The following is a 27,615-nucleotide window of genomic DNA, read 5'->3' on the forward strand; positions in this document are numbered from 1 at the left end:
TGGAGTTATGACATTTGTAAAGGATCCTTTCTCTGTGAACGTTCAATCTGACTTTGCATTGAAAGGAAAGGAACTTTTATCCTCTGTGGATGAGGGGTCTTTACAACTGGAAACCATTGACATTCAGTCATCAGGTGACTTGCGACAGTCATGGCAGCAGGCAGGTTTTGAAAAATTCTGGACCCATGAAGTCAGCCGAGAGACATTTCCAAACTCAAGGGATCTTGCACTTTTTGTTCTGACAATGTTTGGTTCAACGTACACTTGTGAGTCATCATTCTCACACATGGATGCCATTAAAACTCACAATCGCACATCCCTTTCTGACCAGCATCTACATGACTGCATGCGCATTGCCCTGACAACTTTTATACCTGACTTCACTGCTCCTGCCAAGTCAAAAAGATGCCATTTCTCTCATTAGATGGCAAATGTAGGCAAATTACATGCAAGTTAATAGGCATGTTAGTCAAGCAAGCAACTAAGGTTAATTTTTGTAACAGTATGATGTAATTATGATGTTATTCACCTCATATTATCCACTTAATGTTTTGCTTGATGTGGTTTGGTTCAACTGGACTGTAGATTGAGGTATCTGAGGCTATTTAACTAGAGACAGATATGCGAAATGCAGTGTGTCTGCATTGTTTGTGTACTTTTGGCCACAGCAGATTAACATGCCTATGAGTGAGAACAAACTTATCAGCCAAGACTGCCTCCTTTGACTGACGTCACCTTTCCAAGGAAAGCGATGACACAACCTTTTGGGTTTATCCGACTAACTTCCACTGAAGTAGAAGGTGAAGCCTGTTGAGGTGGTGATTGATGCCACCTGAAGAGAAAACAAGGGGGGAGGGGAGAAGACACATCACTCACACGTAACACGATTATTGTTGTTCTGAGTTTGTACTCTCATGACTGAATGCACGTATTGTAAGTCGCTTTGTGTTACGTTCCCTTCTTGGTCTCGGGGATAAGTGTGTGGGGGGGGACGAACACATGACTGTCAAAGAATACGTGAAAAATCTAAATATAATGATAGTTGAGTTACCTCAACTTTCTTGGCAGGACGGTAGTAACAAAAAGGTAGAAGTTATGAAGGAGGTATTAAAGGAGACAACAAGCAGCAACACAAAGCACAGAACAGCCTGAAGGTGTAGGTAGGAATATTACTTTTATTTCCTCATGGTATGGCAGTTGATGATCCAAATACTGCACTTATAGTAGTGTAAGCAGGTTAATCCTATAGACAATGTTAAATGTTAACCAGGTTGTTTTATACCTGATTAAACTTTAGAAAAACTATCAAAAGCTAAAACAAATAATTTACCAATTTCCTTTTTTTTTGGTGTAAACAGGAACAAAACATTCTTTGTCCTGTCACCTGGTTCAAATGAATGCGACAGTTAGAGGGCGGATCCGCCTTTGAGAAACCGAGATAGCCTGACGTCAATCATCTCTTTAATTTATGCAGGATAGTACTATATATATGGACTTTGTTGAGTCTCTAGGAGATATAGGGCCCCAGGACAGTCAGGGTCGAGGAGCTTAAAGGAGCCAAAAAGCAGGAACATAGAACAGCTTCAATCTGAAGGTGTAGGTCTGAACTTTCCTTTTCTTTCCTCTTGGTATTAGAGTTAATGATCCAAATGTAGTAATGTAAACAGGATAATCCAAGACCAAATTATTTGTAACAAGTTTGTTTGTTTGTTATGCCTTTTGGAGTTTAGCAAAAAAGATGAACAAATTGAAAAAAACAGGAGCAAAACATTCATACATTGTCAATAATGTCTTTTTGTAGAGAATTGGAGCATTCACTCTGCAATTTAGAGATCTAAATGTGTTTCTTTTTCTCCACAGTTTCCACAGACTGACCATGGTTGGGTACAAGCTAGAAGTCACAACAGGTGACTTGACATTTTCAGGAACATGGGACCACATATACGTCACCTTATTTGGAACTGAAGGACAGAGTGAGAGAACCGAGTTGGACAACTTTGGATTTGACTTTTCAACTGGGACAGTAAGTTGAATCCTGTTGCACATCCTTAATTTAGGTCTGGGACAATGGAATGGATTTTGTTTGTGCATAAATACATGCTGGGGTGGTATTTGTTTTCTGAATAATTGAAGAAACATTTACCTTAACATAAATACACTCTGCTACAGTGAAGGACTATTTAACTGGTAATGAAACAGTCCCAATGTAATAATAATACCTCAATATTGCCTACATAAGTAGATGAGAACATCAGCAAGAAAATTACCTATTTCTGTTCAGTTATTCTTAATGCTTTTCATTGGTGCAACTGAGTGGAATATATTTATTTAACATTAAAATAACAGTTGTTGAAGTCTGTCTAGTCCCGTGTAAATATGTTCTCTTTAGACGATTGCTTAAAGAAACATGTGTAGTAAACTATTTCCATAAACAAGCTCTATGTTGATGCCTATTGATATACGCTAACACTTAGATTCAAAATACATGTATAATAACAAACAATTGTTGCGTGATTATTTTAGAGATTAATTATGAATTGACGCTTTACTGAACCTGCATGTCAAGCTTTCGCACCTGGCATGTCAAAGTATTTTTTTCAACAAAACGGAATTAATATTTCAGAAATATCAGCGCGATGTAGACAATAAAGGCAACAATGTGCATTTGAGGGGTAACATTATATTCACTATATAATTTAACTGGTGGAGGTGAAGAAGGGAGTTGCTGCAATCTGATGATGAATGAGGAGCATGACTGACGCTGATTGGAGGAGACTGGGTTGGAGGAGGTTTACAACTGAAAGCAGCAGAGAAGATGACCTGTTTGACAACGATATGATTGGCTAAAGGAAACTGCATAATCTGGTTGGTTAATTTAAAGTGAACGCTCACTGTATGCTTAACCCTGGGAGACTGGCTCAGTGGTAAAGCCCATGTCGCTGTTTCCTTGGGCAAGACACTTACCATTTACTATTCATAAGGAGAATTACATGGACTCTTATATTCTGTGATAAGACTACTGTACACACACACACACACACACACGTACACAACATATGTTTGGTTGATCTTAAATTTAAAATCATGAACTGAAAACACTGAAAGAGACTGTCAGGTCTGTGCGGGCATTTGTACTCCTTAGATACTTACGTATGTTATATTAAATATTAAGGGTAAATGTGTATTAACAACACTTTTAACACTCATGTAGAATTGTATTATATTTTAATTGTTTGCTTAAATTGTACATTAACCTTTGTTTCAAGACAGGAACCTACACCCTGAGCACCGATCTGTCTCTGGGGAAACTTCTGCTGTTCAAGTTGGAGAAAGATCCTTTTTCTTATCTCCCAGAAGATGAGTGGTACCTCTCCAAAATAGTGGTGACGACCCCAGAAGGAGAAGCCATTCTTTTCCCCTGTCACAGATGGATCTCTAGAGGAGAACTGGTGGAGCTCAGAGGAGGCAGAGGTCTGTTTTAGTTTACCAAATAATAAACGAAAATTATAAAAATTGAGATTCATTGATAACTTCTTTTCCCACGTATGTTTTGTTGACAGTTTGTCAATTTTTTAAATGTATTTTAAAGTCATATTGATATGTTCCCTTCATGTCTCAGCCTTGAAGGGATTTGAGGAGGACCATCCCCTGTTGATTGAACACCGTGAAAAAGAGCTGATGCTTAAAAAGAGTGTTTACCAGTAAGTTTGTATGTGTGCAGTACAGTATGTACCAGGAGCTCTTATGGTCTCAGAAGTTCATCTGGAGATATTCATATGTGCCTTTTGGTAACTTTTATTTTGTGTGGTTGTTTTTCAGATGGAAGATTTGGGCTGAAGGTCTATCCCACATCAACCATTTCAATAATATGTGGGAGCTCCCAGCTGAAATGCGATTCTCTCTGTCCAAATCATCTGAACTGGTTTATGAGAAATTTAAAGCGTATGTCTTCGTAGATGATGTTTCCACAACTGGTTATTTTCTCTTTGTTTTCAGACAAAGTCAATTTGAAAATATCAGTATTCTGTTAAATCATGTATTAATACCTCTTTTGTTACCCCTTTCTTACTTTAGTGTTATTGAACTGAAGATCAAGGGAATGCGTGGATCTACTGAGAAATGGGAAAGCATTGAAGACATGAAAAATATCTTCTGGTGGAAGAAGACACCAATGTCAGGTATAGTTTTCCCCCATTATCCACATAATTAATAATGTAATTGGCATTATTTCATAACTAGTCAATGCATATGAGCATTTGGCAGATTCTATCATTAGCTCAACACGACAATAGTTTGTTCTGCAATGATATTAATTCATGTATGAAAGACCTTTAAGAAGAATTGATATACTGCATCTTAAATTAAGTGGACTTGGTACTAATATCTCTAATCTATCTAGATTCACTATTTTTTTTATTCTCCCAAAATGAAAACCAAAGGAGCCCTTTTAACTAGTAAGGTGCACTCAGCTGAGTGTAGATATCTGCAAGGTGCATCTGTACAACCCATAATGGGCTAATGATTCAAATGAGTTCACAATGAAATGACATTAGATTAAATGGTGTTCCGGTTGGGTAAAACAATTCATTTTTAGACAAAGTATAAAAGTCTTGGGAACAAACCAGCAATTGATCTGATTAAGATGTTGTACTTAAAAAAAAATTTGTTTTTAATTAAACATGACATATTTACATATTTTCCATTCTTCCAGAGTACGTTGCAGAGCACTGGAAGGAAGATGACTTTTATGGATCCCAGTTCCTGAACGGAGCCAATCCCAATGTGATCAAGCGCTGCTCAGAGCTTCCCCCAAACTTTGCAGTCACAGAGGAGATGGTGAAGCCGTTCCTGGAAGAGGGAAGCTCTCTGCAGGAGGAACTGAAGGTATGAAAGAAGAACAGTGCCTTGAGATTATCTCGTCTTTGGGAGACGGTTTTATGTTTATCATCCCAATATCATTTTGTATTTCTTTATCTGTGAAACCGTTTGTTTTAAACGCCTCTTTCCTCTGTATTTTATTACCATACAGAAAGGCAATATATTCCTCTCTGACCAGAAGAAGATGGATGGAATACCCCCGAGAGTCTATAATGGAGAACCTCTGCACGTGACTGCTGGTCTCTGTTTGTTCTACTTGAACCCAGAAAACAAACTGAGGCCCATTGCAATACAGGTCTAGTCACATGATCATATTACATTCCACAGTTCATTACTATGTATTCAAAACCTACTGAACCTACATAACTAAATATGTTTTTATCATATTCCAGTTGCTTCAACAACCTTCTGCTCAGAACCCCATCTTTCTGCCCAGCGACTCGGAGACTGACTGGCTGCTGGCCAAGATGTTTATTAAAAATGCTGATGCCATGGATCATCAAGCAGTCCAACACCTCATGAAAATTCACTTTCTGGCAGAGGTCTATACTGTTGCTGCTCTCCGCAGCTTCTCTGTGATTCATCCCCTCTATAAGGTATGATTGCGGGCGCATTTAAAAAAAAAGATCTAATAGATCTGAACTGATCTGACCTTTTACTAATAGATTTCTCAGTTTTTATTTTGGGTGTTGTATGTCATTACTAGAATTATGTAGAGACGGGTAATGAAGGTACATTTTTAATGCATGCATTCCTCATCTCTTTTTCTGTTACATCTTAGCCTTAACTTAAATGCATCTTATTTGTTTCAGTTCATTCCCCTACTTTTCTAATTCAAATATGCTATCAGTTTTCAACAACTTTCTTTATAGTACACTTAAATGGTTACCCTTTAAAAGCCTAAAGGGTGTCGTGGGAAACACATTCTCACTGGGGAGTCGGATTGTTTGGGTTAATCTTTTTCTCTCATGTTCAAACAAGATTTAAGCAGTAAAACGATTGCTTACAAGATTTCCTAAACCTCTTCAGGCTCAAGAAAAAGCCAAACTGTGTTGTCAATTCCGTCTCGTCCTGTGTTTCCTGTTTGATTGGGCTGTTAAAGTGTTTCAGGCTATTTGTGGGTCATGAGATTTTAAGTTGCATGTGTTGAAGAAATTCTGCCCTTGGAAGTGAGAACTATTTCACGCTTCCATCAGTTCAGATGACTTGAGTTTGCTAATGATGCGTTTTTTATGTTATGTTAGTCCACTTTCTTTGTTACCACATCTACTGTATTTGGGATGTTTCCCTACTGACAGTCATTCATTCTATTTAAGATATTTGTATCACTCTCCAGATTTTTGGCAGGAACCTTGCACTCCACCATTCGAGTATATGTTATAGACTTCTCTATACATGACAGCACATTGAAAGGATCCTTACCAGATAACTGTGTTTATTCTAGAACAAGCAAAGGACTTCATAGTGCAGACCAAATATATATTGGCCTTTGTAATATCTTTACATCAAATTTAGTTTAATCTGTCATCACTAGTGAACTTTCTGCACATGTAGAGTCATAATACTCACATCTGAACCTAAAGTCCCCCTCCTCTCTAAGCGTAAACTTTTTACTCAGTATTACATTTTCTAGCTTTTGAAGTGACTGTACTTCACCTTTTGTGTTCAACACAAACGAGATGTGTTGCCGGATAAAACTATTCCCTTGTCTGTACAGCTGCTGATTCCACACTTCCATTCTACTCTGAATATAAACATTGAAGGGCGCTCAAATCTGTTTGGACCTGATGGGGCTATGAGTATAGTATGGCTCTGTAAAATACATATTTCTGAACAGCCTACAATGTGAAATGATATTACTTGAAAAAATGTGTTTGATTTTAAATATTTGTCCACGAATGACTTATTAGAGTTCACTTGGAGTTGACGGACTGACGGAGCTCATGAGAAGGGCTCTCTCTGAAACGACCTACAGCTCTCTCTGTCTGCCAGAGGACATCACTGCACGAGGACTGGAATCCATCCCCAACTTCTACTACAGAGACGATGGCCTGAAGCTGTGGAGCATCATCAACAGGTTATCTTTAAATAAATATTGCCACTGTCCTCACCAATTTATTCTACAAGCAACATATTAGAGTGTTTCTCTCTTAACATATAAAACATGTCCATGTAATTGTTTTGTGTCCACCAGCTTTGTGAAGGCCGTAGTGGAGTACTACTATCCCTCAGACAGTGAAGTGTGTAAAGACACTGAGCTGCAGGAATGGATCAGTGAGATATTCACACATGGCATCTTGGGAAACAAAGCCTCAGGTATTTAACAGTAAGCATATAATATTGCAATGAAGTTAGTGATTGCCAATAATTAACTCAGAGTAATTGTTCTACCAACAGGGTTTCCAGAGAGCTTTCATACTGCCGAGGAGCTGACCAAATTCATCACCATGGTGATCTACACAATGACCGGTGAACATGCTGCAGTAAACAATGGCCAGGTAATTAGTTTGCACATTGTAGTATGTATTGGTGCTTAATCAGGTATGGTTTTGTTTAACACTAAAACAGATGTATGAACAGGTTTGTAATCTGATTTTCATTTACACTTTTTCTTGAGCTGAGTATTACATTTGGGAAGAGGTTTCAGAATCAGGTTTTATTGGCCAAGTAAGTTTGCACAAACAAGGAATTTGGCTTGGTTTCACAGAATAGTCGACTTTCGTAGGCATTGTGCATTGTTGTAGACTAATCAAAACTAGAATAGAATAAAATGCAGCAGTCATGGATACCATACACAGGGGCAAAGGTTAAATTCCCAGTGTAGAGTTGTATAACTTTATCCTGCAATGCTTGACAATAAAATAAGTTCATTTGTTTTTGATCAATGTTTTTACATTTTGAGATTTCTTTCATTTAGTTTGACAACTTCTCCTGGGTGCCAAATGGCTCACTCCTGCTGTGCAAGCCACCTCCAACCACTAAGGGCCAGTCGAGCATGGAGACACTTTTGGAGACTCTCCCAAATGTTGGTGACACAGTCAACTTGGGATCAGTCGAATGGATACTTTCAGAGACGTACTCTGCCAAGGTAGGGTTGCCGATGATCAATACTCACAACATTCTACATGTTTATAATAATTTATACCGAACACATTACGATGTCAATCTGATTTACTGTTTGGTTGTGTCCTTTCGGCAGGTTCCCATAGGTACATGCCCCAAAGAGCGATTCAATGAGCCTGCTCCAAAGCAGATGATTAAGGAATTTCAAGCAGAGTTGTCCTCCCTCAGTGAAGCAATTACATCAAGAAACTTGCAGCTTGAAATACCTTACAGCTACCTGGACCCTGCTCAGATCGGGAACAGTGTTGCTATTTAACTCGAGCTGTTTCATCTCTCTGCATGAGGAAACTACATCAAAACTCTTTCAACATCTGTCTTGCATGCTTGGTTGTGGGTTAAACTTTTGGACACTATAATCTAGGGCTAGGCTGTATTATGTTAAATCGGCCTAAGATGGGAAACCTGTATCTTTGTGTAAATCATGTTTTACATAGACATATGGAATTAATTAATTAAATTAGCAATTTAGGGAGCAAATGTTTATGTTGCAGCACATTGCATGTGTTTTAGGATACATTGAACACCAATTGGCAATCTAAATGGATACTTTATAACATAAGAAAATATTGGTCGTTCATAAAGTGCAGATCTGTTGGTAATCAGCCCAGCTGAGGACAATCTGTGTTGCTATTTAACTCGACTCTGGAAGATGTAGAAATAGATTAATAGAAAATAGGTCGTATAGAGACACCGTAGAATTATAGTGGAGCACTGAGCACCGTGGCCCTGTGTTGGCCACACACAAACACACACACACACACACACACACACACACACACACACGCACATGCCCTCTCTGACCCATACACACACACACACACACACACATGCCCTCTCTGACCCCTCACACACACACACACACATACACACTGGCTCTCTCTGCCACCCCCACACACACACACACACACACACACACCTACAATGGCCCTTCGTAAATATCCCGGGAACGACCTTCTAGCTAGCTTTTTCCATCCCGAAAGAGATAAGACTATCTTAAAAGACTCCCGAGCCCAGGAGAAGAATCTTCAAAAAGCAACAAGTGAATCATGTCTTTGTCCCGCACATGAACTCTTCAAACAGAATCAATTAACCCCATATACACTGAAATGAGAAACAACATGCACACACTACTGATGGCTGGAGAAGGAAGACGAGTGGGGCCTAGAGGGTTGGACGACACCCTGTGCTCCAATGAGGCTCCTAAGTCTAAACCACGGGCCGCCTCCTACTTATTATGCACATCCAATCACGGGCTCTCAAAGTCTAATACCAGGAGAAGCCCCAACTTATTATCATCCAATCACAAATGCTCTTAAAGACTTTATATGCATAACTAATCTTTTGAATTTTCAGTCCGTCAGGAATCGAGCGAGCGGAGTTCCTTCCTACAGACCCGTGTACACGTATCCAGCTTGTGTGATACTCTGTTGAATAAACCTGATTGAAGTTCAACTAAAATCCTCCTGCAGTACGGCCGGTCTCTCCTGCACGCGTAGTCGTAGAATGGTTAAATCGCAACAAATTTGGTGAACCCGATGTGATTAAGGATAAGACCAGCAATCAGAAGACGACTGAGGAGGTCCGGGTCCGAGCGGGACGGTGCGGTTGCACGCCAGATTGCAGCGTCTTTAGCCATCCATTCCACTGGTCAAACAGTGCACTGAAACAAAAGCGTAAGCAGAAACCTATTCAATTGAATTCTGCATATTGTAGTCAGTAAAACTAAATTAAAGACCAAAGTGCATGTATGGATAAAAACTGCCATAAATTTAGATACAGTAAATTAAAGGTTGAATCACAGAAGCATTGTTTTGTAACATTTACACTGAGTTGTACCACCGATGTGCGTCGTAAAATTCCCTTAGGCTTTCAAACCAAATAATTATTGGGGAGGAAAGTCGGAAGGTTGGTGTATAGGCAAGGCGAAGACCCAACATTTTATGGGAGTGGGTAAATCATTTTGTTAAACAGTGTACCGCCGATGTACGCCGGAAAACTGCCTCTGACGATCAACCCAAAGTGATTATTCGGGAGGAAAGTGGTTTCACAAACTCCACTGGTTCAGCGTGTGTGGCATATAATAACAGCATTAATAGAAATGATGAATGCGTCCCTGTGTATTGCCCCCAGGGTGCTGCCACATATTTGGCTGGGCAAATTAATTAATGGCCACTGATCAACTTCTAAGATTCCCTCTAACCAGAATGTTACGGTGAATTATCTCATGTCTTGTAAGTCACAAAACAAGTGCCACGTATGCTTCCATGGGAAATTCAAGTGAAGAAAAAATGCCCTCGGTAAACCAAAGTGCAAACACAATTACCCGAGATAGAGATGTTACTACATGTGTAGCTGTCGATACTTCGAGTTTATTTCTGACAGTGTGATATTTTACTCGTGAATCCAGCAACCTGCACATGGATTGTGATGAACGTACATTTTTTATTTTTTTTAATGGTTTATAAGGGACAGTGCACATTGATAAAAACATTGCAGTAAATGTGCCAGTTAGCCAAGAGGCTATTTTTCATCTGTAGTCCCAATGTTGCTGATGTTAAGAACAAACCTAAAAACATAAGATTACAAATACAATCTACAGATAAAGCAAATAAAATAAGGGAGAACAATGTTAAAATGGACAGAATAAAAACATAATGTCAGAGATACAACATAAAAGCTTACAGACTAAATGTGATATATAACTGCAAACAGGTGAACGACAAGAGAAGACACGCAGGTGGAGTAAACGGCCGACCAGCAAGTCAAGACATACAGAGACCGGACAACAGACAGATAGACAACAACTGACAGACAGACAAAATGAAAGTCCAACCTGGACAGATGGAGGAGGTAGTTACAGTCTAGTGCTGACAGAGCTGGGTAGTAATGTACCATTTCTTTGTTTCTGCTTTAAAATAGTTGCATGATTGTAGCTCTCTGATAGATACTGGAATGTAGTTCCAGTCAACTGCTGCTTGTACTGAGAATGCAGCATGACTGAAAGCACTTTTCGTGAGAGGGACGATACAATCCCCTCTCGCTGCACCTCTTGTGAGCCGATATCCAGTTCTTGTGGTGACAAATTGTTTGAGAGGAGGATCCATGTATGATTTTGTACATCAGACAGACGTGCACATATTTAATCAAGTTATCTCAACTAAGCAAGTTGTATTTTTTTAGTCTAGGACAGTGATGTGACAGAACTTTTTTTTTATCAAGAGTTTTGAGCGTACGCTTGTATAATGACTGTAATGGTTTGAGCGTAGTGGCACTAGCATGTGACCAGGTTGTTAAACACTAGGCGATGTGGGAAATAACCATTGAATGCATGAATGTTTTAGCTGCCTCTGTTGACATGTAGTTGCGCGAGAATCGGAAATTGGATAGATTGAATTTTACCCGATTACAAACTTTTTTCACCTGTGATTTGAAAGACAAATTAGAATCAAAAAGTACTCCCAGGTACTTGTATTCAGATACAACCTTTAGCCTCTCCCCAGATACAAAAACATCCGGTTCTACACTATCAGAGTTTCTTTTGGTAAAAAACATACACAGTTTTGGATATATTGAGTTGTAAACAACATTGCGTTAACCAAGTAGTCACATTAGCCATGGATGTAGTGAGTTCTTTTGCTACATCTCCCAAATTGCTGCCATGCAAATAAATGACGGTGTCATCAGCATACATTTGAATATTGGAATGAGGACAAACTGATGGCAGATCATTAATATATAAGGAAAATAATAATGGGCCCAGGACAGATCCTTGTGGGACACATGTGGACAAGTGGAGGGCAGCGGGTTGATGTTTTTGAATTTGGACAGACTGTGACCTATTTAGCAAATATGATTCCATCCATTTACGTGTACCTGAGGAGAAGTTGTAACTGTGCAATTTGGACAAAAGAATACTATGATTTACAGTGTCAAATGCCTTCTTGAGATCAAGATACACAACTCCAACAACACCCCCTTTGTCCAGTAGAATTTTGATTTTTTTCGGTGAAGAAACAGGTGGCCGTCTCAGTGGAATAATTGGCTCTAAAGCCGAATTGCATTGGATGAAGGGCAAAGGGACTGTTTTTCAAATGGCAGATCATTTGATCAGCTACCAACTTCTCTGCAACCTTTGATATTGTAGGCAGGATACTGATTGGTCTGTAATTAGAGGTAGAAAGGCGATCTCCTTCTTTGAAAACTGGAATAACAGCAGCCGACTTCCAAACACTGGGAAACATGTTTTGAGAGATTGAGAGGTTGATGATATTGCTGATGGGATTTATTAGTGTTTTGGTAAGAGTTTTGAGCATAACGGCATCCATACCAAATGTATCTTTAGTTTTGGATGGTTTAAGAGAACTGATTATTCTTGTGACGTCTGAATGAGTGACATTTCTTATGATGAAAGTTGGCTCCAATGTATTTACTGTACAGACAGGTCTAATCTCAGGGGAGAAACATTTAGCAATGGTAGCAACAGAATCAATGAAATAGTGATTGAAAGCTTTTGCTATTTCAACTGGATTATTTGACAGTTTACCATTAATGTTAAATTCTTGCAGCTTCCTTACTTTGTTGGGATGTCCCATTAGCTTGTCCCATTAGATTTGAAGTCTGCATGCGGTGGCTTGAGGCAAACAACATGCCGACAGTCCTCTGATACATTTAATCTTCTCCAAAGATGATGCCGAATAGTAAACATTGTAGTTACAGTTCATGCAATAAGTCTCACAATACTCTATATTTTGCTTATCAATACCAGTTAAACAATACCAAAACCACCAAATAAATCCTACCAAGTCATGTCTGTGTATCTAAAGCCTTGTGTATCGTTTTTTCTGTGCCAAAGACCAACAATGGTGACAACCAATATTAAATACACACCAATGAGCCAGCCATTTGCATTAAGTGACATGTTTATTCATCCCGAGTTAATCCCACTTACACTGTCCTGGTTCCATAATTCACACTATATCACCGAATGGGTATTAATCCACAGCTGAACATAAAAAAACAAATGCAACTAGAACGGGCACTCGGTAGAGCGCATACCTTCGCATATCACAAGATTGGGCATTGAATTATGACCATGTAGGCATTACTTGCATGCCAATTGGATACAAATTGACCGTGTTATAGTAAAAAGAATATTTTGACCTTTTCATGACCTTGACCTTTGACCCGATTGATCCCAAAATCTAATTAAATGGTCCCCGGATAATAACCAATCATCCCACCAAATTTCATGTGATTCGGTTTAATACTTTTTGTGTTATGCGAGTAACACGCATACAAATAAAGAAATATACGGCGATCAAAATATAACCTTCCGCATTTTCAATGCGAAGGTAATAATATTACTACGGTACCCTGAAAATTACTGAGCCTTTAAAAAAAAAAAATTATTAGTTTTTAAAGACTGAAGTAGGAATCAACGAGCTCAGGGCTGAATGCCGCAAACACAGTAAGGAAATGTCAAAGTATTGAGGCGGACTAAAACGTTGTTGGTTTTGGGCTTTTGTTGATTGAAAGACATAAAACGTTGCATGCCTTTCCCTCTAAACGTCGTGTTTGTTGTTGTCTTCTTCTGCAGGTCGTACCCGGATGCTTCCCCAGGCTGTGTTTTTGCTTCATGGTCTGTTGGAGAATGGTCACACTGTCTATGTTCACTGTCACGCTGACGGAGGCCGGTCGACGGCAGCTGTGTGCGGCCTGCTCATGTACGTCCTGTGTTGAATGCAAATCAGTGAGAAACACAACACGTTTTACCCCGTCAAAAATACATTGATGACAATGAAATTCTGAATAATTCAGCCACATAATCAAGTAGTTTATTTAAACTCCAACTTTAAAACTCCAACTTTACTCGGCTGTAGCTCATGGGGGAGAGTGGTCGTCCCGTAAAAACAAGGTACCCGGTTTGATGCCCGCTCTCCCCATAGTTGCATGTCAAAGTGTCCTTGAGCAAGACACTGAACCACCGGTTGCTCCCCGGAGCTTCACTGCAGTCCACTGCTCCTTAATAACTACAGATGGGTCAAATGCAGAGAAGAATTTCCCCACAGGGATCAATAAAAGTTAAAATTTTCTTTAAATTGAATATACCAGATATTACTCGATGTATGTGTAGCAGCAGACAGCACATATGCAGTGTGCATGGATATTACAGAGTGCAAGTAGACAACACAATTCAAACTTAGTTCAGAAGAATAAAACTCTACGTAAGATACATTTTCTATTCGTATGGTTATATGTATTGACAACCATTGCCACATGTTGGTAACAAAGCTGTTTCCAGTAACACGTCAGACACTCTTGCAAAGACCTCAATAAATGTTACACTGCTTTATTTAGCTTATCAACAAGATAGATGAGTTGAGCTATTTAAAGTCAGTATAGCACATTCACAAGAAGTCATTATTTGTGCATTCTCAGTATTAGATATTATTATATAGACAGAACCAGACAGTCTATTTCAGCTTTGGAAAGTGAATTGTGATTTGTTCAATAAGCTTTGGTCGACGAAGAAGCATGATGTTGATTTGGAACGTGAACTCTGCCCTTTGAAACGTTTACCATCCGTCTTGCATGCGCTTCTATTAGCTAGAACAGTCTGCACGGGGCAGACATTCATCAGAGAGAGTTACAGCCTTGTTCACCTGCACAGACAGTCCCACAACTCACACGTACAGACATACATCAGTCGAGGCACCACTGGTCAATTTATTTAATGGTTTCCATGTCCAGCTATACCATTTGCATGGTATGGGCTAACTCTGTGTTTTAGAAAAATCAAGCAATTCAATTCAATTCAATTCAGTTTATTTGTAAAGCCCAATTTCACAAATTACAAATTTGTCTCGGAGTGCTTTACAATCTGTACACATAGACATCCCTGCCCCAAAACCTCACATTGGATCAGGAAAAACTCCCAAATAACCCTTCAGGGGGAAAAAGACGTTGCGTTTGTCTTTGCTCCTGGGCAGACATCCAGCCACCCTGGCGGGTGTCTACTGGAGAAGGAAGCGTGGTTTGACCAAACAGTTCCAGATGTACATGCTTATTCTACCATGCATGTCTCTTGTCGGAGGACAGGAGAGGGGTTGCTCTGTATTCAAGAAAATTTGACTGAGGAATTCCGTGTAATAACAATATTACTACTACTACTAGTACAAATAATAATATGTCAGTACAGTTGCACATTCGATGTGCATATTATACTGTAAATATTGTACTGACAAGCTTCCTGTAAGATCCATTCATGCTGTCAAAAGCTTTGTTGTTCTCCCATCTTCAACACCAGCACTGCCATTGATCAGTGTCAACAGGACACATTCTGATATGAGCAAGAGAGGGGGATGCAACTCTTACCAAGATGTTGGTGTGTCACAGGGAAAACACAAGAGTGAAAGCACTGTCTGCTGTGCATAATCCCTGATGAAATATTGATGTCTGATGCAAACTGTTTCATGAATGATACTTCAGCACTTCCCAGGTAGACTTATATATCCAAAATCAATACATTCCATCTGTTACCTGGGGCTCAGCTCTGGGTGTGTGCACACTGTCCTGTCTGGCTCTGTATTTCAGTCTTTTTCTATATCTCATTTCTCACATTGGAAATCAAGCAATGATCTTGAGTCACACAGAGGTTGAAGGAAAGGTTCACAGAAAGAAATGCATATATTAAATAGTCTGGAGATGTTTTTTTATGATTCTGAACATTTTAAAAGCTTTTCTTTTCATAAAGACAAATGGAGCATGATTAAAATGTTATAGTGGTTTTATTTGTTTGGCCTTATTAACTATGAACTTCTATTTGCTGTTCATGACACCAAATGTCATGAATTATGTAAAGTTATGTTATTCTTGTCAAGAATCGTGTCAGTTTGCAGCAAACACCAAATAAATGTTGGCAGCTCCTCAAATAGATTGGGTTTAAGTTTGTTTCATCAATATACATGCACTGTTCGTAAAGCATTTGATTAGATTATTAATAACAATTTGGACCCCTGAATTATATTTTTTGCATAAAGGATTTATGACGCTCTCCCTTTGTGTGTGAGAAAGAAAGATGCATACGCTTTTTTTTCTGTGCTTTGCTACAGATTAACAGCATAATACATGTGAGCCTAAAATGGCCTCACAAAGTATCATTACGTCTTTGGTGGAGAGCCGTCTTTCACTTCCTTGGAATCTAGTGGACGGTTGGCATATGGGACAGTTTGACAAAACAATCACTCATTCGTCAAAATCATGTCTCGTGCTTCCTTCTTTCAGTTAATTTGTGTTAATTGTCTCCCGATCCAATAATCCATCAGATGCCGACAAGATCAGACCTTTATGTGTGTGTGTCTTTACAAACTGTTTGTAGTCATATTTGTAATCCTGTTTGAACTGAACAAGACTGGACAGGTGTACATGACTTCATGAAAGGAGTTGGTTTGAAGACGTTTTTAGCACGTAATTAAACCGGCTAGCTTTCAGAGAGACAATAGAAACGTTGTGATCATGCATGATAAGTGGGCCTGCCTCCCTCGTTTCTTTCCCCCTGCTTGAATCCGTGATGCCAGATGCCAACGCTGACAGCTCAGTTAACTCAGTAATCATGAGATCAATGAGCACCAAATGGATCGGATGAAAGACATGTCCATCATTTTATCATTGCTTGATTCTGCAGGGAAAAGGCTGCCATGCGAAATAGATAGATAGATAGATAGAAAGATAGATAGATAGATAGATAGATAGGACATTTGTTGGTAGCAGCAGCAAACAAGATTACAATATTGACAATACAATAAAATAAAATAACAGAGCAGGACATATTCAATGTAAGATAATTAAATCTATTAAATACTCCTGTAGTGGCACTCCGTCTAGTTCTGGTTCTTCTGTACCACTATTTTGAGATCAGTCTTAAAAAGCTATTAATTGACACGCGAGTGACACAAGTAGTTCTTTCATACAAAATGATGTTCACTAAAAAACGTAGAGTACATGTTCACACGGTCAAAAAACTATGTCGCTTCCAACAACTCTGAGCTCAAACACGACTGACAGTCCAACACACAGCTGTTATACTGACGTGACGTCATCTGATTGGAAGCTTACATTCAGACAAATTATTCAGCTTTCAAATACAATACTAAATTCTATATGTTAAACTAAACATTCTTTCAAATCATAATAAAAATATTTTTCTTCAGTTACCTTTTAAAATCTTTTTAAACTAAATTATTATAACAAATGAAACCATGCATTTGGCTCTTACAACTCAATTAAAAGTTAATTCAGTGTGTTTATTGTGTCTTTGGATGATCGATCTATACATCATTTATAGGACGGGTTCTGTGTGTGTAGGGATGAGCAGACATATGGTTACCAGTACCCCACACAGCCAGATATATAAATCACCAGTGACAACAGATAATGAATGCAGGCCGACATGAGAAGATTAGTTTGCCCTTCTCTATATCAGTTCTGTGAAGTGATGGTAGAAGTTATATTTACAGGAACATGTGTGTTCTACATGGGCCAGTGTCCAAGTATGAATAAGTTATACAGTCTACATTTGGCTGCAAAACAAACAAAAATGTGCTCGTTTGAAATGTTCTCCAAAAAAGTATTTGTTTGATAGAAATGTAGCTATGAGAAGTTACGTTTTCATACCACTCTGCATTTGTTTTGATTCTCTGCTTTCTCTACCTTGCCTTTTTTTACTGTTCCTGGTCAGCACATCTGGCTGGGCTCCACAGCCAGACAGATGGAAAGTAGATGAGGCCTGACTTTAGTCTGGGGACTAAGCCAGGTGTTCAAAACTTACGTCAGGAATATATTAGTACGATCAAGTCCCGAAAGACATTAGTGGGGCTTTTAGCAGAGCCTTGGAGGCATCAGTGAGCTGGAATATGAATGCTAAGCCTTGAGATCAAATTCAAAGCCAAATTAGTCTTCAAAGCAGGCTAATATTTTATCACAAGTTGTCATACACTGTTAAAAAAGCTGTCATTAAGGGAGAAGAGTTAGTGACGGTCATATAGTAGATAATGAGGCACTTGGAAATGTTACCCTCGCTGTCAAATAGACTGTAATGTAGTTGAAAATGATGCAGTAGCGTGTTTGTGCTGTTGAATTCCATCATCTGTCCTCATTATAGTTACATTACATTCAATGTTAATCTTCCAATCCGAGTACACGACTTATCTCCTTCTCATTCCTTCTCACACACTTGCGTGCACACACAAGCACCAACAATTTCACTTAAAATTGCTACCAAAATGATCCCGCACATCTGGGGGGTGCTGTGAAACTGCTTCGCTGATGGAAGGGCAGAAAGGGATTGTGGGTAATGTCATGAACCTACTTCTCTTTTCTACCACCCTTACCTCTCAACCTGAGCCTTTACCCCTCCCTTACTCTGACACTACGCTCTTCACTTTTACTCCTAATCTTTCTTTTACTTCATCCGGTATACTTCCACTTTGTTTACTCACACGTCTCACACTTACCCATCAGTCAGTTCTGTTCTTCATTTCCTCTATTTTTAGTAGGCATTATGCCTGGCTGAAATCAAGTCCTTTCAAATGCTGTATTTTTCGAATAAACAGCTGATTTATAATGTCTATTAGTGAAAAGACAGTCAGACTCAAAGAAGAAAACAAGACCACAGTGGGTGCTTCATTCATTCACGGCTGACTACGCCGTTTCATTGTTTTGCGTCTGCCGTTAATTTAGTTTGGCATTTTCACGTGAAGAAAATTGGAAAATGTTCAGGTCAGTGCTTCAGTGGATACAATAAATGGTGCATCCTCACAAGGAAACAGATGCAGCAAAACGTGAACCCCACCACCCCATTCAGACACAATTATCTGTGTACAAGATTCAGGCATTCGCTTTTTGGCATGAAGGCGACAATCTCATGTTGCCAAGAAAAAAAGTAATGTTTTTCACTTGCCTAATGGTGTGGACAAGAAAATGATCAAAGGTAGACACTATTAATGAATAATAAGGTCATGGTTAAATGCCTTCAAAACAATGGCTTCTACATACTATCCACATATAAAAGAAGAATACAAAAAATATCCCCAAAAAATAAATCTTTTGCTTTTTTTACAACAATTCTGCTCCATCTTCATTCACACACAAAAGAATAAAACATCCTCTGCCTTATTTCGATGAAATATCTCTCCAAATAGGAATGAATTGTAGACTAACAGCTCTGATTAACTCCAACTGGTCGCTTGAAAGCTATCCATGCAAGGACCCCAAGGCATTATGTTTGGTGGGTCAACTTTAATGACCCACTATAAACTCCGATATATAAAAGCCGATTCAGGACACATACATTGTTACCTCCTTCGCGGCCAACACGTCTAGAGCAGCTGCCCTACGCCTTCAGGAAGGAAGATCGTTGGGTGAAAAGAATAAAAATGAGATGAGGAAGTGGAGAGAGATGAATCATTTATAAACTTTACACTTGTGTCATGATGCTTTAACTTATACTGACTTACAGCTGTGTGAGTAAGTGTCTGCCCTCCTTTATGCATTTGTGTTTGTGTGGAGGTCCATGCAAAGGGCGTAACTTTCAATTCCCTGCTGTTAGTCGTAAGAACCAACTAAAGTGAGATGTGTTTGCAGGACGATGTCAAAGTCATACATTATATTATTATGCTGAAGTGTGGATCACTTTGGGCATGTTAACAACCGCTCTGGAGCTACATGCCCTTATGTCAACAGCACAGTGCTTAATAAGTCGTCTTCTGTGGCAGCACAAAAAGATATCCTGCAGGTTATATAATACATTGACCAGATTTCCCGTAGTCCTTGTAGTTCTCAATACACTCAAAAAACAACAAAGAGCAGTGAGGGTGGTCATTAATCAGAACTGAAAATATCCTTTGGCGCTTCAAGTAAAATAAAAAAGAATGATCATCCCACATTTTTAAATGGATTAGGATGTTGCATGAATCTAAATGGATTCACACGGCCTCTAGCCGTCTGTGTATTTGCAAAGGGAGGAGGCTCTACGAGACCTAATTGGTACCTCGGGGTCGACATCAGTGCTTCCTCTGTGTTCTGACAAGTGGAACGTCTCATGCACACTTTTTTGTGAACAATATTGATCGTGTTTACATGCATTCGAATAACTGGCTTAGTCGGACTGAAATCGAATTATCCGTTTCATGTAAACACCTTTGTTCGACTATGTGCGGTCCGACTACGATCCGATTAACACCCCTGGATAACTCGATCCGATCCGGTTGATAATTCGACTATCGCGGCATGTAACGGTGAATTGGATTAGGAACTGGACTTTGCTTCATTGCGTATGCTTGAGATCCCGCCGCCCTCCTCCTCCCTCCCTCCCATGTCGTGACCCGGAAGTCGAAAGAGACGATAAGTTGTCACTGCCGGGAGCCTGGCCGGCAGAAAACAAACAAACAACGCCAATAGCGCCATTTGCATTCGCTGTACTCCTATTAACATCATGCAAGAATAGTAGAGGGATGTAGCTTCGCCTTGCTCTCTGTTCGCCATCTTTCTCGAAATGTTGTTGTTGTTGTTGTTGGTAGTGGTGAAGAGGTCAAGCGGAAATGGCTGTATCACCACGAGTTGTAATGAAAACAGCGCCACCTATCGTATCGGATATGACATGCTTTCGGCCAATGATTCGAATTACTCACTACCATGTATATTGGGATAATAGCAGATCCCCCAAAAGTTAGCATAGTCCGACTAAAGCAAGATTCGAATTATACCATCATGTAAACGCACTGACTAATTGCCAATCATTGCTGATCCATATTGATGTGAAAACACCTCCTTCAAACAACTGGATTCACTGGTTTCTCACCAACACTACATTTTACGAGATATATGGACACATATTGATAACGTTATTATTTACACCTTTTCATTGATGCGTTCGTGCTTCGTTCTCCTTGGGTCAATTTAAACACTGATTGGTTGCAGTTTATTACAAATCCAGAGGTGGGCGGTGTTGTACAGCCCAGTCCGGATGGGTCCATTTCAATCATCCTAAACCTAAAGTCAGTGTTAACTGTCAAAAATACTAAATATGATCTTTTTGTTTGTTGTTCACATCTATCATGGTCATTTGTGTAAAAACACATCATTTAAATGATTAGGAAACATTGTGTTTCTATTAAAATATTTGCTTTGATTTAAGAAATTTGATATTAGGTTTGATAAGTCTCTTCGAGCTGGTGTTAAGGAGTTAAACAGATCATAATTCACTCCCTATTATCGGTTTTATATTACTTTGAAACCAAACATCTTCAAACAACAATATTTATTCTATTTATATGCCAAAGAAAAGTGATTTAATTTCAACACATCATAATAAAGTTTAAAATATAATTTACCTGAGCCCAATACTCGTTTTATCTGGTTAGAGCTTGAACGCATCATAATGTAACTCAATGCAACCTTAACTGTTCGTTCCTTTAGTTCACAGGATTGTGCTGCCCACTGGCTACTGACACCTAATCGTATTAACTCTAGTCCTGCTGATTTTTAACACAATTATTTTGGGTACAATCTAATATTTTTACATCTGAAAGGGGGACTTCACCTCTGACCTTCTACGGATGAGTTTGTAATCTGACAACCGTAGAGCAAGAAGAAAGATGTGGCTGCATGTCACTATCCATTGGAGACAACAATACTGTTAATATTATTGCTTACAGGTACCGGTTCCAGGCCCATTCATGCATTATACATGCAGTGGTTAGACAACCACTTTGTATTAAACTCAATCATCACAGCGATCATCACCTACATACATATAGAAAGTGAATCAAGTACTCATGCCCATCCCTTTTATTGCTAATAATATTCGCGAAATCCTATTAGTAACACATAATAATACTTCTTACTGCTAAAAGCAATGCATTACTGTCAGCCAACACTTCAATAATCTCTTTTACTCCCTGTTGCATAGAGGAAGTTGTTGTTGGTCCACGCATTCACTCGTTTTGGCTTTATTGCTTCTTCAGTTAAAACATTTTTCACCCAAGAACCCAAACACGATTCTTTCATTGGAGGTTTTCTTGTTTCATTATAAATAATCATGTGCTTCAGTTTTGTATGCACTCAGAGAACAATGGCCCTTTTAGGACTGAGTTATTCTTTAGTGCGACTGGAGTTTATTTTGAAAGAAATGATTATGGTTTGAGTCATTATTTGAGGGTGTAGAGAAAACAATTGCAACAAGAAAATGTTACACATTTTTTATTGATTATCAGAAAGTTATTCATGAGGTCTTAAACTCCGAAAGTACTTTAAAGTGATTCAAGACAAAACGCCACAAGATATTGCATAATGTAATCTCTCCACAGAGGAAATTGGGCACAAATTGATGTGAATCTCGAAGAAGAATCAGCATTCATAAACCACAACTTTGACGTGAGGGAAGAAAGCTCCACAGAAAATAAGGGATGCAACAAGATCTGATCCCAGAAAAGAGACAAAACTATCGGACACGACCCAACTTCAAACAGTGATGAGGAAATGACAGTTAGGAAGGAGGGAAAAGATTGAGGGGAGAAAAGGAAGCGATCGAGGGCTGATTTAGTTCAAGTGATTGGGCTTGGTCTCTGGGTTGTTCGCAGTGCTGGATGATCTGTCCGTCACTGTGAGTGAAGCTGGGGCTCATACACTGAATGGAGTAGGTGTAGCAGAGTGGACAGGTAAGTGTCATAGAGCTAACGAGGTGGGATAGCTAACAGGTGCACAGAATGAGCTGACGAGCTAACGCCGAAGGGAGTGAGTGCAGTCGGGTGGGCAGGTGAGTGTGATTGGGCTTGACGGCGTGTCACAAACAGGTGCACTGAATGAACTGATTCAGCGTGAGAGAGACAGAGTGGCAGGAGAAAATGGAAATGTGACAATCTTGTTCAGCTGACACCTGAACACAAAAGCGTCACCATGAACAGAAGGTCAACATTTGCAACTATAGTCTGTTGCACCTGTTTTGAGGCAAAATAATAAACAAAACAGGAAAAACTGTCGGAGACTGAAAACACACCTTTTCCGACTATATCTGGATTAAAACACAGATTAGCACTTCAGTGGCACTTAGATAGCACTTACTTATGGTACTTTTGTAGTTCGACTATGTTGAGGAAATGTTACTTCCTGTATTCTTGTTGTTCTTAGTTTGTACTCTAGGTTGAAATGCACTTATTGTAAGTCGCTTTGGATAAAAGCGTCTGCTAAATGACATGTAATGTAATGTAATGTAATGATTTCTGTTCACGATAAACAAATTAGTTTTTGTCAGCACTATAACTTTATATATAAGTGTCACACTGAGAAAAGTAAAAAATAATTATTATATTCAAATACCAAATTATTTTTATTATCCAAGTAGGCCTATCACATTATTTTTATTATCCAAAAACCACATTATTTGTTAGTAGAAGGAATTCTGAATTCTTATTAATAACAAATTACTGTCTACAGATATATATTTACTTTTTATTAAAGTAAGTTATCTAAAAGGTCATGATTTTCCAATAGTCATTTAATTATTTTTAAAAAATCAAATAATATATATTTTTCCATTGCAAGCACTGCCGTTACTACATTACTACCAGGCACCGGTAAAACGTTTCTGCCCATTGAGTCTGGCTCATATTTTGTGAGCGGTGTGTGTGTTTTATCTGGGAGATGTATTCGAGAAGCGGAGCCCCATAAAACAAACTTAATTTAAACTCAACAGAAACAAAACACTACCGTCTTTTCACTGCTCCAACAATTTGGTTCATTTAAAAAAAATTGTGCTGAGTCAACTCATTGTTTTTACCCAATGTTGCTCTCTCCCCAAAGAGAAGCTGCAGGGGAATATATATATATATATATACCATATATATATACTACCATATATATATATATATATGGTAGCTTTTCTTCAAATGCGATTCCCTATTATCTTGTCACAAATTCAACCATTGGGGGGCACGTATTCTTTTTCATGTTTTGAGTAAAAAATATTTTTAAAACTCGATAATAAAGAAACTGATTTGATATGACGGGATATTGGTCCCACACTGCCCACATGCAAACACAGACAGGATGCTGCACTTTCATGTGTCTCTTTCATTGACAACAGGCCAACGCCAGTAAGCTTCATAAGTTCTGCACAGCTGTTGCTCATCTTGCAGATATTGTATTATCCTTTCCATCTGCGTCCCTCTGTTTTCAGCCCTCTGCGGGTGCGATGGCTGAGGTTCTCTGTGATTGCATCGGGTTTTAATATCTATCTGAGGTTGGTTTCATGGACAGAACACAATGAGTGAGAGAAGGAGGATATTGAATTTGTCGAGACGGGAAGCATCTGTCCCATTTACCATAACTAATGCAGCACATTGGACACACACACTCAAAGAATTCCCCAAATTCCCGTGTGTGTGTGTGTGTGTGTGTGTGTGTGTGTGTGTGTGTGTGTGTGTGTGTGTGTGTGTGTGTGTGTGTGTGTGTGTGTGTGTGTGTGTGTGTGTGTGTGTGTGTGTGTGTGTGTGTGTGTGTGTGTGTGTGTGTGTGTGTGTGTGTGCAGCAATAAAACAATGGCACAGTAATACTGTGATACATCACAGTCAGTCTATGAATCACAACAGCTGGTGACCCACAGAGGGTAAAATTGTCAAAAACCTTTCACAGACATATCCTAACAGCTGTATTATTAGGATGTCTGGGTAATGCTGCTTACAATATGCTGCATAGGTAGGCATTGTAATTGCTGTTGTTCAGGGACCTGATATATTTTGTTGCAAGTTAAATTATAACTGCTTAGTTTCCTCCTGCCATCGAAAGGCATTTAAGTCTGAAATATTGACCATTAGGCTACAATGCCTAATGTTCACTTATGTGCAAAGTGTCTTTCCATTGCTGTTAGCCTTGGGTCCAAATTGTCTGTGGAGTGCATGCTGGGATAAAGTCTCCAGTAACCCTTAATATGTACATGTTGTTAACAAATATATTAAAGATTACACTTTGAAGTGGCTTTCTAGACTATGGAGTGACTAATTAACAGAACATTAGCCTCATAATATCTGCTGAAGGATTATATATTGTAGAGGGGTCACATCAGAGCAAGTATGAGCATCAACACAGGGCTCCAGACTGCGACCAAATGGTCGCATTTTGCGCCTAAAATTAGACACAGTGCGAGTAAATTTTTCATCAACTCGCGCATGCGCGACCAGTAAATTAGCAGATTTCTTTTTTTTGTTATTAAATATTTTTGTTGCTGACAAACTTGTTCTACACTTCAGCCCACTATAGTTAGCGGTAATGCCTGAATGACTGGTTTGCTAACCGACATTAACTCCAGAAGAAGAAGAAAGGAGACGAAAACCGAAGAAGAAGGCAGGCCTGTGTGTGTGTGTGGGGGGGGCTAATGTGTGAAAAGAGGCGCACCGCAGCGGAGACACAACGAGGGCGAGGGCCGCAGAGTGAGAGGTCAGAGGGGATCCTCACCACCGAGCGGCGTCCCCGTCCCCCGAGTTGAATCTCTGGGTCAACTCAGCCGACTCTCACATGTCTGAGCCCTTATAGACTGATGTTCACGGTAAACGCATTCGATCTGGAGCGCGCGAGGGTTTTGATAACGTTAGCGGAAGGATTTAAGTGACAACATCCGGTTTTGCAAAGTTAGCGGAAAGAACCACGTGAAACAACATCCGTTTATCAAAATAAGATGTCGACAAATCATACACTAACATATAAAAGTAAACAATGAACTGATGTTGTATCTTTATAGATAGTTTCTGAGATTTAGCTTAAATTATGCTAACATTAAAAATGTTTACTGTACCAAGGAAGAGTTTATAAAAATTAGTCAGTCTTTTGTATGTTAAGAAAAGTCCTGTATATAGATTTCCCCAAGAGTTCCAGGAAATGAATGATGCAGATGTGTTCCATACATATCTGAAATCCCCTACAATAGCAATCAAACAATTTTAATGTATCAATTAGGATATTTTTCAAAGTAAAAGTCCGAAATGTTTAAAGAAATCGGTAATTTCTTTAATGTTTGAGTTGCTTTATATATGTATTTCCTCATAGTCCTCATAGCAATAATGCTACACAATAAATAGAATGCTTCAATCGACACCGTGATCGGTGATCGGTATTATCGGATCGGCAGATACTGATTTCAGTGATCGGTGATCGGTATTATCGGTGATCGGCAGATACTGATTTCAGTGATCGGTGATCGGGACCAAAAACCTGATCGGTGCATCTCTAGAAACCAACAAATGTTTTCATTGGCCACATCGAAGTGCAACATGCACACGGTATGTTTTCCCTTAAAATATGTTTGAACTCAATACAGTAACTTCTGAAGAGTTCTCTGTTGTGAATGTTTTGCAGTTCGTGAAGGCAAACAGGCATAAGATTGTATATTGTCAAATTATTTATCAGTAATACAGTAAAAATGATGGGAAAACTTTGCAAGTCGATTTATAGTGTGTCAGGGTTTTTCCTGCAGAGAAAATGTGGGCGCGCTAAGCCGTTTTCCGAGCGCCTAAGGCAAAAAAAAGGATGAAAATTACAGAGTGGCGGGTGGAGATTTCACCCTGTTCTAATGGTAGGGGAAACACTGGAGTTGATAAGCGTGTCTTCTTGTCTGATCAATACACAACTGTGAGGTGCGTGAATGGACCGAGCGGCCAGCTGCTGATCACTCACTCAACAGCTCGACCTGCACAAATAGCCGGTGCACAGCCTAAAACATTTTTGGGAGCACCGCAGACCCATTTTGACCCAGGAAAAACCCTGTAAGTGCGCCCCTAAATTTTCTGCTTGCGCCCCTAAAATTTTAAGTTAGGGGCCACTGTGCTCCTAGTAAAAAAAGTTAGTCTGGAGCCCTGGAACAGTAAAACATCTTCCTGATGATGTAAATCTGGTCAAAATAAAAAATGAAATGTAATTGTCACTTCTGTTTCTGAAAAAAGAAATAATAAAGCCTTTTAGTATTGTGGACAAAGATAAATTGTGCTTCATGAAATATTTGAGATAATAAATAATAATTGTTGATGATTTCCATTTCTTTTCCTATGTTATATTCATTGTTTTTTATCTTAAGTCTCAATATCTTACAATTACACACTAAAATAACATTTAATAAATAAACAGCGAGAACAAAATTGTGTAGTATGAAATAATGTACTTGACAGATAATGCAATAATGTAATAACAGACTACCTGCCAGCAGGTCCACACTATGGAAATATCCCCAGTGCAGACCGAGGCTGTTTATCCCCTCACTTCAGCCTGAAGCCAATTTCAAATACTCCCTCCATGATCTACCAATTCTATGGAAGCTTGTTCCTGCTACAGCAGTGGTATGTGTCTAGGTAGTCTCATGAGACTGCAGCTACAGCAGCCGCGTGCGTGTATATGTGTGTGTGTGTGTGTGTGTGTGTGTGTGTGTGTGTGTGTGTGTGTGTGTGTGTGTGTGTGTGTGTGTGTGTGTGTGTGTGTGTGTGTGTGTGTGTGTGTTCGCATGCAACACATGCTAATGTGCTACTAAAGAGAGCCATATCTTCATTCATTCTTGCTAAGATTTGAATTTTGAACAAT

General features: G+C 39.1%; 1 protein-coding gene across 1 annotated transcript; it reads left to right on the forward strand.

Annotated features, from left to right (window-relative positions):
• Positions 1-1,418: 1,418 nt before the first annotated feature.
• On the forward strand, positions 1,419-8,871 carry LOC130202225 (hydroperoxide isomerase ALOXE3-like). Its single transcript, XM_056427584.1, has 14 exons — positions 1,419-2,023; positions 3,267-3,471; positions 3,620-3,701; positions 3,820-3,942; positions 4,075-4,178; positions 4,712-4,884; positions 5,030-5,173; positions 5,271-5,474; positions 6,596-6,682; positions 6,789-6,955; positions 7,073-7,194; positions 7,276-7,376; positions 7,796-7,966; positions 8,078-8,871. The coding sequence occupies exons 1-14, from the start codon at positions 1,877-1,879 to the stop codon at positions 8,255-8,257; spliced, it is 2,010 nt and encodes a 669-aa protein (XP_056283559.1). The 5' UTR covers positions 1,419-1,876; the 3' UTR covers positions 8,258-8,871.
• The last annotated feature ends 18,744 nt before the right edge of the window (positions 8,872-27,615 follow it).

The sequence above is a fragment of the Pseudoliparis swirei genome, chromosome 12, assembly GCF_029220125.1.
Source record: "Pseudoliparis swirei isolate HS2019 ecotype Mariana Trench chromosome 12, NWPU_hadal_v1, whole genome shotgun sequence".
NCBI classification, from domain to species: Eukaryota; Metazoa; Chordata; class Actinopteri; order Perciformes; family Liparidae; genus Pseudoliparis; species Pseudoliparis swirei.